Here is a 19162-nt window from a genome sequence, read left to right on the forward strand (position 1 = left end):
TACGCGCATGTGCACAAATAGGCGCATGGACTGGAGCGGCACTTACTCAGCCGGACTAGGGGTAGGTAGCAGTGAAAGGTACGTGCCTGGTGCCCCTCAAGCTTTGCGCCCTAGATACGTGCCTACTCTGCCTACCCCTAGTTCCGGCACTGATATAATTAATCTTTATTACTGGGGAAACAATTTTATTGGGTTTATTTAATGATTAAATGATTTTTATCAGAATTAAGGTATGAAGTTCCACATTACAGAAAGATCCCTTATCAGGAAAACCCCAAGTCCCAAGCATTCTGGATAAAAGGTCCCATACCTGTACTGTCACATGTAAACAGTTACCTGCATTCCCAAGTAATACACCTTTACATGTCTCTACTTGGATTTGTGAAAGATTAAATACAACTGTAAGTACCATACAAGCCTAAGGGTTTGGACTAATTAGCTTTTCATTTGCACCATGCAGGTGAGTGCCGAGACCTCTTAGGGTAATGCAATACAAGTTAGAATAACATCTAGTAACCCATGGCAACTAATATGTTTTCTATTAAACAGGTGACCGTTAACTGCTCTTTTGTTGCTACGGTTTCCTAGACCTGGTACAAACATTGCAAATTTTATTACATTACCCTGAGTAAATTGTGGCAGAGATGTAACATAATTACATATAAAATTGTGGAATGGTTTTACTGAACCAAAAAATAGAGATTGTGTCTGGCTGCATCCAGGTAAAGGAAACTGCTGTCTTAGAAGTTCACTATATACTAGCAAGCAAACAATCAAATGTGAGATTAGAACTCACACAGAAAAACTCACTCACTTTCTATTCATTCCTATGGGATTTTTAAAAGCATATTTATCAAATGGTTAACACCACTGATAAATATGTTTGAGTTTTTCTGTGTTGAGTTCTTATCTCACATTTTGATAAATCTACCCGCAATGTTGCTTTGATTGAGTCAAGGAAGGAGAATGTCTGAACTTTGTAACACAGTCATGTCAATAAATAAAAATGTGGGTGTATCTCAAATTAGCATAATAATGCAAGGTAGGTTAAAATAGCAAATGAAGAAATTAGCAATAAAGATACCTGGCCTGGCTTAAGGTGCATTAAAGGAGAATGAAAGCCTAACTAAAGAAGTAGCTAGAAATGTTGTACAAGTTTTGTGTTTCTGTACCAGCCCAAGGCAACCACAGCCCTTTAGCAGTAAAGATCTGTGTCTCCAAAGATGCCCCAGTAGCTCCCCATCTTCTTTTCTGCTGATTCACTGCACATGCTCTGTGCTGCTGTCACTTACTGAGTTTAGGGACTGACTCAAAATATACAGTACATATAGAATATAAATGTCACAATATAAGGCTGATTAGAAATTAATACAGATCATTTCTACATGGTGGCACAGAAACCAGTGTAATTAGCATCAGAATTTAATAATCAGCCCGGTAACATCACAGACCAACCTCATTTTCTGCTTGATAATTTGTGACAACCCCTAAGCTTAGCTTCTCAACAGCTGCTCAGAGCCCACTGAGCATTTGAGTGTTGCACGCACTTTCCAAGATGGTGACTCCCTGTGACAAGTTTGAAGTCCTGGATCATTGCTGCTATTGACAAGCTGAAACTTTAGGCTGGTGCAATAAGTTCAGTATATAAAATATGGCATTTTTAGCCATATTCATTTTTAGGCTTTTGTTCTCCTTTAAATATAATGTAGAAATTAATAGTCTGTGGGTTTATATTGTAAGCAGTGTATAACTATGATACGAAAATGAACTACATGAACATTATGGATACTTTTTAAGCTTAAGTGCTTAGGTACAAGTAAAAGAGATGCTTGGCTGCCAGGGGGATCACCCTGATCTGACAAGAGGACAATAAAATGTTACTATATAGATAATCATTTTGCAGAACATTTGTTTAAAGCTAGTGCAGAAGTAGTAAAGTGTAAGGTTTATGCCTACACTGTTAAGGAAATTTTCCAGAATTAATCCACTTGCATACTCGCGTAGCCACTTTTAACTTTGCTTTGTATCCTTCACCACCCAAACAGGTTGGGTGAGCCTTACATTCTGAACTGAAACTAGCTGCTTTAAAGCACCAGACGAAAAAAGCTGAGCACAGGTAAGAACACTTCATACTCTCTGCTAAATATTTATTCTGCCATTTCTATTTAGACTAAAATAAATGTTCCTCTGTGATTACAAATTGTTCTGTTTCCTGGGGGAATATATTGTTTCAGAAAACGTCTTGCAGACATTATTTAGGGAAGTAATTGCTGTAAATGTATAGCCACAACCCTTCAGCCAGAGGCTGTCTAAGGATGATGGGATTTAGTACAGCCACTATTGGCACAGAGCGATGATAAATAAGGGATACATACCACTTCTTACAACACATGCTTGAAGCAGCTGTAACTGGCAATATCATATATCAGCTGGAATCCACAGAGGAATTAACTACAATTTCATTATACTTGTTCTGCTGGATATATGTCTATACTATAACAAACAAGGGAAAGTTGTGCTTACTAATCATTTTTAAGACATTTTGTGCCTTAAGATATAAAAATTGCCCACCCCTTTTAACAAAACAGAGATTGTTTGTCCATATATTGCAATATATTTAAGCTGGCCAACTATGTCAGTGTTCATCCGTATAAAATCATGGTCATGTACCTCCCGTATTACAATAGGAGATACATTATGTATTATAATACACCAATTCCAATGAGTCATGTGACAGAAATTACATAGCTAAGCACCTATTACAGGATATTTATGGCTAAAAACATAAGACAAGACATAGAAAAACCACCTAACCCATTAGCTGCCATATGTAAATGCCAATGTGCACTAATACAATGTATGTAAGGTCTATAATGTAGAACTATAATAATTAACACCAATAATACATGGCCCCTATAGATTAAAGGGAAATTCAAGACACTAATATGCATTCAAGCTTTACTGACTTTTTAAGAAATTAATTTAATTTATAGTTAAATTTCCCTTTTTCTTTTTTAGATATTTTCTATTTGATTAATGAGGTCTCATTTTATTTTGTTGTCGACAAATTTCAAGCATTTGAGGGAAGATAAACCAGTTTAAATTGTGTGGATAAACAAGCTGATTCCAGATCAGATTTCAGAGCAACAGAAACAAAAACAAAACAAGGTTGGATGTAAGAGAAATAAAATTAACCCTCCAATGCTATAAATGTGTGCCCAGATGCAGTAGCCCCTAGCAACCAATAGACGACTACTTCCTGATTGGTTGCGTTAGATGACCTATAGCAGACATTTCACCTTGTATTGTTTAACCCAGAAATATAATAAAACCTACAAGAATAAAATAATAAAATCTTATCTATGAAACTTTCACTACAGTTTATGTGCATTTTTATAGATTTGAGATTGCCCCTACTTTTCAACATAAGTGCTCAATGGACCTCTGCTTATCTGTGCTCTGATAATCTAAATTATCACTATTGCAAGACCCAGATATGAAGTAGCTTTAAATTCCATTTTTTTCTTGTTTACTCAAAAAATGTTTTTATCCGGAATTCTCTCAGCAATTGTTAATGGTAAGAGGTAGGAGGAGAAACATATTTCTCTGATTTGTTTTTGGTGCACCTCTAAATCAATTGCTAAATTGTACAGACATAATTTATTTACCTGGCCAAATAGTAAATCCTCCACCATAGCTGGTAATGGCATTTTGATTGCAGTATGTGCCATAGCCCTAAAGAAATGACTCTGACTGACAATGCTATACTAGTTAGATGGTTGAACTATTCCCAAACAGTATTTTATTGTCACAATGTGAACACTCACAAACCCCTGTTTATACAGTGAGTGATACTGAACCTGTTCCACCGCTAGACAAGTACTGCACTGCCTCACTATTTATAACATCTCTCTTTTCCTGCCTGCATTCCATCTGCTACCCACAATGCACTGTTTTTAAATACAGGTATGGGACTTGTTATCCAGAAAACATTTCTTTCCTTCAATAGTATATACATGGGTTTCTGTATCAGACTTCCTGTTTTCACCTTAAACCTCCAGGGCTTGGGCTTGAGCATGCTGCATAATGGATCTTTCTGTAATTTTGGAACTTCATACCTTAAGTCTACTAATAAATCATGTAAACATTAAATAAACCCAATAGGCTAGTTGTGCTTTCAATAAGGATTAACTATATCTTAGTTTTGATCAAGTACAAGGTACAGCTTTATTATTACAGAGAAAGGGGAAATCATTTTTAAACACTTGAATTATTTGGATAAAATGGAGTCTATGATAGACAGCTTTTCTGCAATTCGTAGCTTTCTGGATAATGGGTTTCCATAAACGGATCCCATACCTGTAAAATAAATCTCCTTTGAGATGATCCCTGCTTTTTGGGGATCTATAATTGTTAGGCGTAGCCTTTGCTTGTCTCTAAGTCCCCTGGTACTTACATATGTTAAAAAAGTTTTTCTACCCCATGCATTTTAAACCCTTGAACTACTTTTTTATCTTGTCTTTATATACCATTTGGCACTATATTTAATCTGCTTTAACAGTCCTCGTAACTGGCTTATTTATGGTGACTTCCCAGTACTGTTCTCTTTCATTCTGGTACTTGACTCATTCATATTACAAACATTGGCGTCTGAAATGGATGGCCTCTAGTACAGATGCACAGTTTGGAGAAAGTGCAAAAACTAGGATTAATATGGATTTAAGGTGTTTAATGTATAAAAGTTTGTCAGGAATCAACAACTTTGACACCAAATGGGAGTCTAACCAGTTAAAACTCACCAGGTAGGTCTTTAAAGAGTTTGGTGAATGAGTTATGGCAGGTATCTTTCACCATGCAGTATATTTAACAATATCGCAACTGATGCATGAAACTGCTATATACATACAGTCAGTAATGTGATGAACTATGTTTAGATCAGGGGTGTCCAAACTACGGGCCGCGGGCCAAATGCGGCCCGATATCCATTTTTTAATTGGCCCGCAGCGTGAAAAAATCCCTCCCCCCTCTCAGCATCCAGAAAAAAAAGTTTCCTACCACGGCGTCATTGAGGGGCGGAACCTACAGTGTAGACTCGAGGAAGCTTTTCCTAAACTCCGCCCTCCCCTCCCCGTGACTGGAGTTTAGTGTAGTGCGGGGAGGGAGGGGGGTGCCGGTAAACAACTGAAAGCATGGCTGGATTTCGTGCATCTGATGAACTGTGAGTAACTGCTAGGTGCTCGGCTTGGGGGAGGGGTGGATTTAGTGAGGCTGCAGCCGGGCAAGGGAGTCAGTTACAGATCGAGTGTGTGAGTTACTGTGTGTGTGTCTGTCTGTATGTGTGCCACTGTGTGTGTGTGTCATTGTATGTGTGTCTGTGTGTGTGTGTGTATATCTGTCTGTATGTGTTTCACTGTGTGTGTGTGTGTGTCACTGTATGTTTGTGTGCCTCACTGTATGTGTGTGTGTCTGTATGTGTGTCACTGTGTGTGTGTGTCACTGTGTGTGTGTGTGTGTCATTGTGTGTGTGTGTGTCACTATATGTATGTGTGTGTCTCACTGTATGTGTGTATGTGTATCTGTCTGTATGTGTGTGTGTGTCTGTGTGTCACTATATGTATGTGTTTCACTGTGTGTGTGTGTCACTGTATTTGTGTGTGTGTCTGTATGTGTGTCACTGTGTGTGTGTGTCACTGTGTGTGTGTGTGTCATTGTGTGTGTGTGTCACTATATGTATGTGTGTGTCTCACTGTATGTGTGTGTGTGTATCTGTCTGTATGTGTGTGTGTGTCTGTGTGTGTCACTATATGTATGTGTTTCACTGTGTGTGTGTGTCACTGTATGTGTGTGTGTGTCTGTATGTGTGTCACTGTGTGTATGTGTGTATCTGTCTGTATGTGTCACTGTATGTATGTGTGTCACTGTGTGTGTGTGTATGTGTATCTGTCTGTGTGTTTGTATGTGTGTGTTACTTATTTAAAATTTGTAAAATGAACATGGTAATCAGGGGGTGTGGCCACAAAATGGGCGTGTCCACAGTGAGTGGCCCGGCTGTTTGTATATTTTACCGCATATGGCCCTTGGTGAAAAAAGTTTGGACACCCCTGGTTTAGATTATATGTGTGAATATATGTACAGTCCCTAGAAGGGAAGCAAAAGGATGGCTCTCTAGTTAAAAGTATATTAGCTCAATGCCAGAGCTTGAAAGCTTTTATAATACAGACATGATGTTCTGGCAATGTTCTAAAACAATAACAAACACCACTGATACTCCTTTTACTAACTGACATAAACAGGAATGTTTTTATACTGCAGTCGTTTCAATAATGCCTTTCAGGTTGCAGCAAATGTTATAAATGTTATAAATGTTTTTCAGTTTAGAGTTGAGCGTCAGTCAATCTGGATAAAGTGTTTTGGGCCCTTCCTTCTTCAATGAAGAATGAGCTGCTGTAAGGCAGAAAGGCTAAAAACTGTAACTGCCAGGCGAGCTAAATATAACCCTTAACTGTGTTGTAAATAAATAAAACCAAGGTGTGGATGTGTTCACTTTTGTATTAGTATCTGAAAGCCACATGCTATATTTACTAGCATGAAGTTGGTGGCCACCACCTCATACTACCTGATTTCCTTTCCCCAGCAATCTCTGACAGAAGCATGAACAGCCCAACAGACTTGGTCCTGGCACAAGAGAGCTGGGAAAATAATGGCAGCCACACTGTGCTCCTTTGATTTTTATTAGAAACTGCAGCGCTGGGTTCTGCCATGGGGCTGTTTGAGAGGGTATGAAGACCTCTAGAGGGGGTCTTGATAATTTTTCGGGAAAGGATTTTGATCTCTTTCAAACATTCCCAATGAATGTGAGTAAAGAAGTCATTCCCCCATGTAAAATTGTTTTATTGTGAATTACAGAACTACAGTGATAAACCATATAATCTCCTCCTGTTCTCCTTCCCAGAATCAGCTGCCATGGGTCTAGTGGGGACGGATTCTAAGCTGAAATATGTGCATTTAGTTTTGCTTCTATTGGTAACTGGTGTAATTATTCTGGGACTGGTCTACTTGAATGAAACATCGCAACGAGTGCAACTGCAGGTAAAAATGTTTTCTCTGTCCTTTTAATTCTACTCAGTCTATTAAATGATAACTTCAGGTATTATAAATATGTAAAATTTACAATATTTTTTTAAAGTAAGATTTTTAGTGTTCCCCCTAAATAAAAGAACATTTCTGTTTAAATAAAAACTTCGGAATCATTCTGAACCGTAGTTTGTAGTGCCAAATTTAATCGCAGCATTCCATCAGTGCTGAAGCTCAACCTCTCCTTAGAAGTTTTTTTTTAAAGGAAAACTATACCCCCCAAACAATGTAGGTCTCTATAAAAAGATATTGCATAAAACAGCTCATATGTAAAACCCTGCTTCATGTAAACAAACCATTTTCATAATAATATACTTTTCTAGTAGTATGTGCCATTGGGTAATCATAAATAGAAAACTGCCATTTTAAAAAATAAGGGCCACCCCCTGGGATCGTATGATTCACGGTGCACACAAACATACCAAACAAACTATACTTCTTAGGTCACATGAGCCAATTAACAGACAGAGTTGTGTCTTTTGCGTCTACACTTCTTCCTGTTACAGTTAGAGTTGTAGTATTTCTGGTCAGGTGATCCCTGAGGCAGCACACAGACCATCACAAAATGGTAGTTTAAGGCAAGAGATGTAAAAGGTTAATATTTACTTAAATATTTATTCCAGTTTGGTACGATTCTTTAATATGCCACTTAATATGATATAAACTATCTGTTGCTCAAGTATTCATTTTGGGGGTATAGTTTTCCTTTAAGTTTTCTGCACTGTATGAATACCACACTAAACCACCAGTCTGGACATCTGATATGAACTCACCACTATGGGTGGCCTGGGTGCATCCATCTTGTGAGTGAATCCCCCTGTCACTGAGCCAACAGTGCAAATGTCCACCCGCAAATGCTTGAGTGTATTCTGGCCGACGTGCACTTAGAGAAGCTAATTGCATTATTGTCACTACGCACACAGGACTGACTCAGACCCAATCAGCCTTTTCTCCAACAGCAACTTAAAGCTGGGTGAGAAAAAGTTTTTGCAATAGGCCTTAAAAACAATTAAAGGAAACACAAGAAAAAGGTATGTTCAGCACAATCCCTGTTTATTGAGCTAGTGTTAAAAAGGAAAAAAAATTCTTGATTATTCAGCAACTTTCCAGAAATAGCATCTCAAAGTGGGAAAAATTATAATAACTGTAATCATCTGTGATATACAAGCTACAGTTTTCTCTCATTGTACAGTGTAGTAAGCTAACTAATCAATAGGGATATTTTTCAATCATGAAAGAATGTTTAATAAGCCTGACATTTTCATATTTTTTTAAGCAAAAGGTTTTATTTATGGAAAAGCAAGCGCACCATGTAGTAGCTGAGCGGTCTATAATACGAACAAGAGCAAATAATTTACAGGAGGTGATAGAAAACCAGAAGAATGAGATAAAAAACATGCAAGAAATCTTTAATACACAGTTAGAAGAACAAGAACAAATATTCTGGATACAAAAGGTAAGGGACAAACCATTTTTAATGGTGTTTCATAACACAAGATAAAAAAAAAATAATCCAAAATTAATTTAAAGGAGAATGAAAGCTACCAAGGCAGTTTATTGCCATTAGATTAGCCACAGCAGTGCAAGCTAGAACATCATTTTTATTCTTAGAATGCTTTTCCATACCTGAGTAAACAGCTCTAGACACTGTCTCTGTTTGTTTAGGATAGCAGCTGCCATATTAGCTTGCTGTGACATCACTTCCTGCCTGAGTCTCTCCCTGCTCGATCATAGTTCTGAGCTCATATTACAGCAGGGAGGGAAGGAGCAAGGGGGAAGAATTAAACTGAGCATGCTCAAGCCCAAGCCCTGGAGGTTTAAGGTGAAAACAGTAAGTTTGATACAGAAGCCCATGTAGGACTCAGAGCAGCATTACTTTGGTTTACTGATGTATTTATATAGAGTTAGACCATTCTGATAAAGCTTACTTAGTTTTAACCTTTCCTTCTCCTTAAAGTGTGGGTACTTCAAAACTGATGCAGTTGGGAGAGCATGTACAGTAGATGCTTTTCATTAGGGTGCTTGTGTCCAAACACATTCCTGCACTTCCACATGGTTGCCAATGTGTCCATCCTGCCAATATGTTCATTCTGATGAATGGTGCATAACTGTGCCTACTGAGGCTGGAGAAACCAGGAGATTACTCCAAGGTTCTCACAGCAAGTTGCATCATTTGCTGCACCAGATATGTGCCAGTAAATTAGTTATTTTAAATGCACTCTTAAATACACTTCAATCAAAGTGCAGCAAGATATACTCTGAGAATACAAGCAGAGCCGGAACTAATGGTAGAGAGAAGAGGCACATACCTAGGGCACAAAGGTGATGGGAATGCTGGGCACATACCTCTTCCAACCACTTACCTGTAGTCTGGCCCCCCTACCCCACACTATGTGCGCTCTCTGGTGCACCCTCCAAATGTCAGCATGCGAAAGAGCACAAGCACCCATAACGTGGGGAAGGGGTGGAGGGGGCAAGGTGGCCAGCTGGGTTGCCTAGGGCACCTGACTGGCTTAGCCCGACTCTGAATAAAAGATGCAACATGCTCCAGATTCACATCAAAATGCTAGCACAATTGTGTCTTTTTTTTTTTTAACAAACTGGGCGCAATCGCAAATCAGAGTAAGACCATAGTTATGCTGGAATTATGGGAAAATGCTGTATTATAAGAAAAAAATAGCAATTCGGGTCCAAAATTGCAATTCACACACTTCACTTGTGCTTGTAAATGACCTGTTATACAGGTTATTGTAATAGTCTTTCAGGCTGAACCCCCATGATCCACTGCAATACAGTTTGGCAATCATTGCTATAAAACATATGGCAAGGATAATTGCCCATACTGTGTGTGAATGTAATAGGGACCTTATATTTTAAGCTCCACATGTGCAGCCTCTGATGTGATTGATGTGTCATCTCTGTAAAGAAAATATGTATCTCTGTAAAGAAATATTTATAAAAATGTAAAGAATTGCTCAAAAAAAGCAATGACAAATTGAATGAATGGGAAAGACATTTTTAATCTAAAATTTCTCTATTTAGAATGACCTTTTAAAAACGATTTCGACTAAGGACGAAGTAATCATAAATCTAAAACGTAAGTTTTCTGTTACTTGCCAAGTGCTAGATTTACATGCTTAATTTGCTTTTATTTAATCAGAAAAATCAGTTTCTAGTCTCAAAAGTACCAAACTTCTATCCTTGCATGAGATGAAGGTTACTTTAAGGGATTCTGTCATGATTTTTATGATGTAGTTTTTATTTCTAAATTACACTGTTTACACTGCAAATAATTCACTCTACAATATAAAATTTCATTCCTGAACCAGCAAGTGTATATTTTTTTAGTTGTAATACTGGTGTGTAGGCAGCCATCTCACATCATTTTTCCTGGTCATGTGCTTTCAGAAAGAGCCAGCATTTTAGGATGCAACTGTTTTCTGGCAGGCTGTTGTTTCTCCTTCTCAATGTAACTGAATGTGTCACAGTGGGACCTGGATTTTACTATAGAGTGATGTTCTTAGATCTACCAGGCAGCTGTTATCTTGTGTTAGACAATATATCTAGCCCTTATGTCAAATTTCAAAATTAAATATAATAAAATCTGTTTGCTCTTTTGAGAAATGGATTTCAGTGCAGAATTCTGCTGGAGCAGCACTATTTACTGATGCTTTTTTGAAAAAATATTTTCCCATGACAGTATCCCTTTAATAATAATCTTGTCCTCATAAAGTTCCTTTATGAAAAACCTTTGGAGAATGGACTGAATGGTTCATTTAAGAGTACTAAAAAAAATGTTACCTGTATGATGCAAACATCTATTTGGGTGCTGTTGAAAATTGTGTTACACATTTACCATTAAAGCAAAGTTAACTCAATCACACATACAAATAATGCAAACTTTATGCATTTGTACATGTAACTGAAGTTCTTTGTATTATTATTAATCTGCTGGTTTTTCTCTGAATTCTCTTTAATTGCATAATATCATGACAATGATAAAAATTCAAACATATTATATGTAATTTGTAATCATTCTTACAGCATGTGGATTATACTAAAGCATTTATGCATATAGCACACAAAAAGTACTTGTACAAATTAAACATTATCTTTTCATAATGACTGATTTTATATCCTGGAAAGTCAAATCTTCTGTATTTACAGGTGATTATGAGCTTTTAAAGAAACATTTTGACTCATTGAATTTACAAATGGAGGAGTTTGAAAAGAATCAATCAAGACTATTAGAAAAATTTTCCACCCAGTCGTAAGTGCATAATTACACATTACATTTTATATGTGTTGCATTTTAAAAATAAGACATTTTTTTACAATTATGTGCTTAGCTCTGCAACAGTAGATGGCAATTTAAGAATTAAAAAAAAAAATATGAGAAATGAGATGGAGAGAAAACTTTATGTACCCCATGGGAGTAAATATATAGGAAGTAAACCCCGAGGTTGAAGGGGATTAGACCCTAAATAATGAGCAATATCAATATATGTTCTTAGAATCAATCAAGCTTCTCCAATGAATTTACAGTGGGTCACAGTAAAATCTAGTTACACCACTGATGTTCACTCCACCCAAAAATGTTTTTATTCCAACAAATATGCCTTTAAATTAACAATGCATGCAATGTAAGGCAACATAAACCTGCAGTTGTCTGTGTTTATTATGACACCTGTACAGTCATCATTTGTAGTTATTAGGGACACCCTCACTTTTGGTGCTTGTTTTGTTCTAATGGGTGTCAGATTGATTGTGATAATTAGTCCCTTGAGCACAGTCCAAATTTTTTTTATAGGGGCTATTTACAACCACATGTTTGATCAAAGTTCAGTATCAAGCCTTCAAGTCTTTATTCCCCCATAATGCAGTTTTTTCCCAAGGAACTCCAGCCTTCTTGTGGTTGCAAGGGAGCATTGCTTCTGATGCAAGTGCACTGCATCTGACATGTCAAAAGTAAAGCAATTAAACAATTCCATTTAAAGTTTTCCAAGTCCAGTTGGCATTATTTCCAGTGTTCATTGTGAAAGTAATGTGTGCATCTAATTCTTTAGACACAAGTGTGCTACACACATTGACACAAAACACTGAGGGAACCCTGGAGCTACTGCCTTGTTTAGAGGTGGTGATAGCTCCAGGGTTTCTCTGCATCACTAGCTGCAACTGCACTCAATAAAGAATTAGAGGCAAGAAAGACTGAGCGGCATTGAGAGCAACTATGCAGAAGTAGTAAAAGCAATTTTAGAGCAAGAACCTTTCATTTAACTTCAATTAACTTCTGGAAAATGCAACTGTGATAGCAGACATAAATGACCCAGTCTGTCATGGGACAGTGCAGAGTATGTTATGCAGTGTTAGATAGAATATACAGTATAATAATGTGTTTACTTTTAAATTACATAGACACCTCGCAAAGCATGTATTTTTTTATTTTCTTTAAAGGACACAATGTATGAAGGTGATCAATTTGGTCAGTGAACTTTGTAATGTAAAAAATGGCAACAAATCAAGAAAAGTGTCAGTATCAAATTCCACCAATGGCATTTTCTTAAAGAGGACTACAGTAGGAGAAGAAATAAACAGAACTCAAGAGATTTCCCTTATATCAAATGCCAGTTCCACTAACAGCACGGAGAAGCCAAGCAATCATGAAGGCAGAACCACAAACAAACATTTCACAGAATTTTCAGGTGAGTTTGACACCATATCAGTGGTTTTGGAACTGCATGCAGAATGGGGAGTAATATAAAAATGCACAATACTATTATATACTATAGTGGCTTATTATTTATAGAATTAGGTTACTTCATTTTAATCCACAAATATATACACTTTCTGACTCTTTCTACAGATGTTATCATCACTGTTATATACATTACATTCCCACTAGTGATGGGCGAATTTATTCGCCAGGCGCGAATTCGCTGCGAATTTGCGATTCGCGCCGAGCGAATAAATTCGCGAAACGCCAGCGAAAATTCGCGGTAAAAAAAAAAAACGTTTCGCGAATTTTTTGCCGTTTCGCGAATTTTTCGCAGTTTCGCGAATTTTTCGCCGTTTCGCGAATTTCGAGCGAAATTCGCAAACGGCGCAAATTCGCCCATCACTAATTCCCACCCCCTTCTTTTACTGCTTAAAATTACTGTGTTGTGTGTCCTTTAGTAATTTTTTTTGTTATTACCATTATCCACATTCACAGTTATAATTTATAGACAATGTTATTTAGGAAGGTTTTTTATCACTTCGGCTCGCTTTCTGATTTGGATAGGAAGTGCCACAGTTAAATTTATCTGAGACATTGATACATTTAGGTAAATTAAAGGACAATGAAACCTAAAATCACTGGCATGTGAGCAAAAATAAATAAATACATGTCACCCCATGCATCTACAAACAATGAGCCAACCCCTGATACTTGGTTGTTGAGTGTGGTGCTGCCATTATTCTTCGGCTAGTTACTTCATGTGTCTGCTTAGTCTGGGTATATGTGCAGTATAGCAATACTAGCCAGAGCATACTGCATATGTATCACTATCTTTTAAAGTGCCTTTAATGTGGAAATGGAAGCAACCCAAAACATTTACAGCATTTGGTGTAGTACCATACTACAGGTTACTAATTAAATCAAGGACTATAATACATAAGACTTAGTAGACAAAGGTGGTATTAAAAAATTTTTCTTTCATTGTAAATGGCAATAATTTTTTTTTTTACATCAGACAGGCTGATATTTCAAATACAACAGTATTAGCAGAAATATATACATACCACCAAGTAACAAGATCAAGGCAAAAAGAGACAAATCACAGGGAGCAGATACACTTGCCAAAAGTGTGATTGATCCTTATGTACTGTATGATTATGTTTGCATACATATGTTGATATAAATACCCATAATTGTTTATAGATGTTGTTTATCTGTTGGCAGAATTAGGTGACCAAATCTCCATATTTTGTTAAAAAGCGCTGCTCCTGGGCATTTACCCAGCGTAAAAACGACAGCAGAATAACGCTGGCGTACATGACGTCACGAATGGGGAATTGCAGGAAGCGCGTGAAAATGGAGATTCTTTGAGACTAATTGAATGGGGTATTTATACTTCAGATTGCTTGGTGACACATCAGAATTCCCCTAGACAAAGGCTTTAGTGCCGAAACGTTGGGGTGTTCTCATTTTTGCGAAGTGTATCTGCTCCCTGTGGTTTGTCTCTTTTTGCCTTGATCTTGATTACTTGGTGGTATGTATATATTTCTGCTAATACTGTTGTATTTTATATACCAGCCTGTCTGATGCAAAAAAAATTTTTTTGCCATTTACTATAAAATAATTTTTTTTTAATACCACCTTTGTCTACTAAGTCTCATTGAGTGTGCAACCCCTCTCCATTTCTATATACTGTTTTGGGTAACTGACTGTGGGATTGCCTGGGGTTATTTGCTCATATACCTTAAAAAAGCATTTTTTCTATTGTGAATATTGGGAGTGCCCTCCACCAACTTATTTTCGTATATAATATATCAAGGCCTGGAACATAATAGAGCTCATTTAAAAAGCACCTGGGTGCATGTGAAATCGAGCCCTGTCCTTACCACATGCCTTAGAGCCTTTTCCTCCTGTCACTCCATACCTTGTGTGACTAAATGACAAGCAAGGCCTGATGTGGGTAGGGGGGCAAGAGGGGGGATATTTACCTCCCCCTGCCTGCTCCTTTTGATTCTAGCTCAGCCTTACAAAGAACATATTAGATTCAAACGTCAGTCCAAAGGTCTCTGCTTGGCTATACGCACAATGCCTCACACAGTGGGCAACATGCATGCACATCAGACATTGTGAAAGTGCCCTAATATTTGCTAATAATAAATAAGTTCTCTAACAGATAAATTACAAAGACAAATGGAAGATAAAGTCTATATTTTTTTAATTGTTGGCACAACTCACCGGGGAATATTTTATACAAAATTAAACATTTGGTTAAGAATGTGTGATAACAATGCTAATAATGATTTTTACCAGAGACTAAAGTCTTAAGGTTCCTATACACAAGTCAATATAAGTTGCTAACAGATTAAGTCAGCAGCATATTGGGCAGTGTATGGGGCCCTCCAATGGGCTCCCCTGATCAATATTTGTCCGAAAGTCAGGCAGATGTTGATATGACAGGTTTAAAAATCCTGATGGATCGAGGAACCGCATCTAGAAACCAATGTATTCTGTTCGTTGTGAGCCCATGATCGGATCGGATATCATACACCTCAAGGTGGGCATATCAGGGAGAGATCTGCCTATTTGACAACCTTGCCAAATGAGCAGAGCTCTGTATGTAGGGCCACCTTAACAAAAGTTGCTAAAACAAAATTATTGGCTAAATTAGACAAAAGAAATATATATCAAGAAAAAAAAATGTTGGAAAACTCAGCCAGAGCTAAATTTCTGAGCACTAATGGCAATGTATATTTTGCCCCATAACACCTCCACAATCCTTATCTCACTGAGGATGGTGAGAATGTTTTCATCAAGAAATGTGAGGCATTGTGCGCCAAGTAATTGTTACTAGAATTGTCTTACTTTAGTTAATAGACGCCTTGAAAGTTTTTTTTCTTGCTGCATGCTCCTGTTTTTAAAATTAAACAAAATCCTTTAAAATCTGGTAAACTATATTACATTTTCCTTAATATCATTTGCAGGAGACATAAACACTACAGCCTCCCTTGAAACATTTGAAAACACCACCCAGATGATTTCAACAGATAGAAAACAAAATGAAGAAAGCAATATTAGTGCTGAATTTGAAGAAAGGATGATTGAGGACATCTTAGAAGGCAATGCTAAAGAAAGCAATGACACTGGCAAGCAGACACTGAGTGCAAAGCCTGTATACAAAGGGGACAAGGACTATCCTGACAGTTTAGAGGATGAGGAGGATATTATAACTCTCCAGCTACAGGAGAAAAAAAGTCAAGACATTCAAAAGCATGAAGCTCTTCAGACAAAAAAGAAGAATGACTTTATTGATGATCAGAATGTTGCATTAGACCACAGACACAACACAAAGGTACTGGAAAGGCAAGCAACTCAGAAAGATGAGCAAATGATTCAATTTTCAAACAACATAAAAAATGTAAATCCTAAAATAAATGAGACTGACAACATGAATGATACGGGGTCAATGCAGGATGCTGCTTCTCAAGAATTAAGTGATACCAAAGTATTTGCCTTGAAAAATGAAACTGCACAAGTAAAAGAAAATGTAAAAGCAATAAATAATATTTATGATCTGGTTGAATCCATGGAAGATGAGCACTCTGCAAGATTAAACAGATCTCTATTTATAAACATTAAAAAAAAATTAAATACTAAAAAAAACAAGGCAGACAACATGAATGATATGGAGTCAATGCAGGATGCTGCTGCTCAAGAATCAATTGAATACAAAGTAGTTGCCTTGAAAAATGAAACTGCACAAGTAAAAGAGAATGCAAAACCATTAAACAATCATTATGATCTGCTTAAATCCATGCAAGAGGAGGACTCTGCAAAGTTATATAACTCGAAACAGACTGATCATCAAATAAATATCACAGTCCCAAATTTAGTTCCAGACCCAATAACAAATGGCATTTCAGCAGAGGAATCAGATTTGGATACAGACAACATAGATAAAAATGAAAAGGAAAGTTACAGCACAAGAAGTAATGATGGGAAAATCATAATAAATATTCCAAACAATAAAGAAACAACAAAGGAACCAATTGCAAAGATAAATATCCCAGAGGCTATTCACAAGAAAAACACCCTCACATTTGGAGACAGAAAAAATAATAACTACAAAAACAATAAGATAAACCAGTTATAGAAGAGTCAGTGATCCTTTGCAAAGGGTCTGGAATGTTATATATACTGTAATAATTGTAAGGTTGCCAAAGTTCACTTGCAATTACTCTAAAGGAGTATTAATTGTTAATCCTTTAGTATTGTTTAGACAGGCAAACAATAATCTGCAGGAATTAGGGTTATGTGTTAGAGATGCTAAATCCCTGCACTTTTTTAAGGATTCAAATTAATTTGAATTGTTCCGCCAACATGAATTCATGTGTGTGACTTTACAGCTCTGGACAACTACAGTAAGCATGACATTTTTTTGTGCTTATTCTTCTCATCCCAGAATATGCAAATTAGGGTTTTGATTCAGATGGATCTTTTATGGAGGATTCGCTATCCAAAAACATCCAAAAATTATAGATTTCGTGACACCCTTTATATTATCTTTAGGGATATTTACATAGGAGTATGCAACAATGAGAGCAATGCAAAGCTGCAACTGTTTTTAAATTGCACTTATTTTCAGTCTGCATCCATCTTCATGGAAGATGAAGAAACTATTTTGGGTTTTGATATTTCTAATTAGAGGACAAAGATTCAATACATATATGGTTTGAGCAGCACATTATTTATTGGTTTACATGTTATCATTGCTAAAATAATGGATGTTAGGTGTATTTTTTTGATTCATTATGATCGTAACATAAAATATTTTTATACTGAATTAAGCTAAATTTTTTTTAAAAAAAAAGTCGGAAACAGAAAAATCCTTTGCAATGCAAAATTGTATGCCTTTACTTTCCTTTGAGAAAATTAAATATAGCCTTTATGAACCTGGAAACTGTTTAGCGACCACTTCCAACAGTGGAAGAAAGATTGAGAATTTTATAGTTTAGACCAGTACCCAATGAATGTAATAAAACTTCATACTAAAAGAGTTATTAAGCTTGCTCCAAAAGCTCACTTCTTAAAAGTGTACAGTGCACAATTAAACTTTATAATGCAAAAATAGTCTAAGGAAGAATATAACATTGTGAAATTCAATTTTTTTTCTTATTTGTGCAAATTGTTTTTCACTATGTGACTTTTATTACATTTCCCCCTAAGGGGTTATGGCATCAAATGGTCTTAAGTTGCAGGTAGCATTTGCTGGGCAGCAGTTTGACATCATCTTGTTGCTATAGGTGTGGGCAAACATATATTAAATTACCCCAAAAGTATTAACTTGCTGAAGGCGTTTCGAGAAGGAGTTTATAATTAAGCCTTAAGGATCAAAACATCATCAATTTAGTTCGATAATAATGGGCAAGAACATGTCAAGAATTTTAAAAATTAGGTCACAGAACATATTATGCCTTGCATATATTCATGACTTTAGATATTGAACTGTGAGGCCTCTAGTACAAAAAAAAGAAAAAATAGTACAGGTACAAAAGAAGATAAAAAACAGCATGAAATATTATTTCTGACATCCCGTTATTTCTCAATAATTCAAGTCCTCCCTCTGCATTGTTTGGATATGTATCTTAAGTCCTGATAAAAATTGAACAACAGTCAACTGATTTTGACTGATCTATCAAAATACACAATTTTAAATTTCACCAGCCTAATAAAGTTTAAATTAGCAAGTTTTTAAATTAGCAAGTTTTTATATTACATTATAAAGTCCTCCTCAATTAACATCTTGTGTTGCTAAATGTGTAACATGGAGTTCAACTTTTTCATATAATACACAAAGGCAGTCAGGCTTCATTTGAAAGAAGAAGAAATTGAAAAAAAATTGCATTTAAATATGGCAAACCCCAGCCATTTTCTAGGGAAGATGCTTTTATAAACATGACAACCTCATGAGTGTTAATGTTATACCCAGTAACATCATGATATGAAGGTGAACCCCTTCCTTGTCAGCACAAAGAGTGCATAGCCACAGATGTGGAATTAAACGGGTGCTAACAAATCACATTATTATGATTATGTTTGGCTTCTTGTGTTTTACTGTTTCTGGGATACCAGGTGGGCAGTGGGCTTAGGTGGGGCCTCTTTCATAGTCATTCCCTATTCTTGATGGGGGGAAAAAAACCTGATGATGGAAGAATATAGGAAGAAGATCTAAAATATTAGGAGCATAAAGAGGTTAAGTGAGGAGAGAGGAGGATTATTAGTTTGGAAAGGTTGTAAAAAGTCCAAATAGAAAAG

At 36.5% G+C, this 19162-nt stretch overlaps 1 protein-coding gene across 2 annotated transcripts; it reads left to right on the forward strand.

Annotated features, from left to right (window-relative positions):
- Positions 1–2012: 2012 nt before the first annotated feature.
- Positions 2013–18926, forward strand: LOC108712963 (interaptin). Of its 2 annotated transcripts, none has more exons than XM_018255528.2 (7): positions 2013–2116; positions 6953–7089; positions 8411–8590; positions 10177–10231; positions 11302–11404; positions 12589–12836; positions 15832–18926. In XM_018255528.2, exons 2-7 carry the CDS (start codon positions 6964–6966, stop codon positions 16998–17000), a joined length of 1881 nt encoding a protein of 626 aa, XP_018111017.1. In that variant the 5' UTR covers positions 2013–2116; positions 6953–6963; the 3' UTR covers positions 17001–18926. The 2 variants fall into 2 exon arrangements, with proteins under 2 accessions (XP_018111017.1, XP_018111018.1); XM_018255529.2 differs by lacking the exon at positions 2013–2116 and adding an exon at positions 5103–5218.
- The last annotated feature ends 236 nt before the right edge of the window (positions 18927–19162 follow it).

The sequence above is a fragment of the Xenopus laevis genome, chromosome 3S (genome assembly GCF_017654675.1).
Source record: "Xenopus laevis strain J_2021 chromosome 3S, Xenopus_laevis_v10.1, whole genome shotgun sequence".
Lineage (NCBI taxonomy): Eukaryota > Metazoa > Chordata > Amphibia > Anura > Pipidae > Xenopus > Xenopus laevis.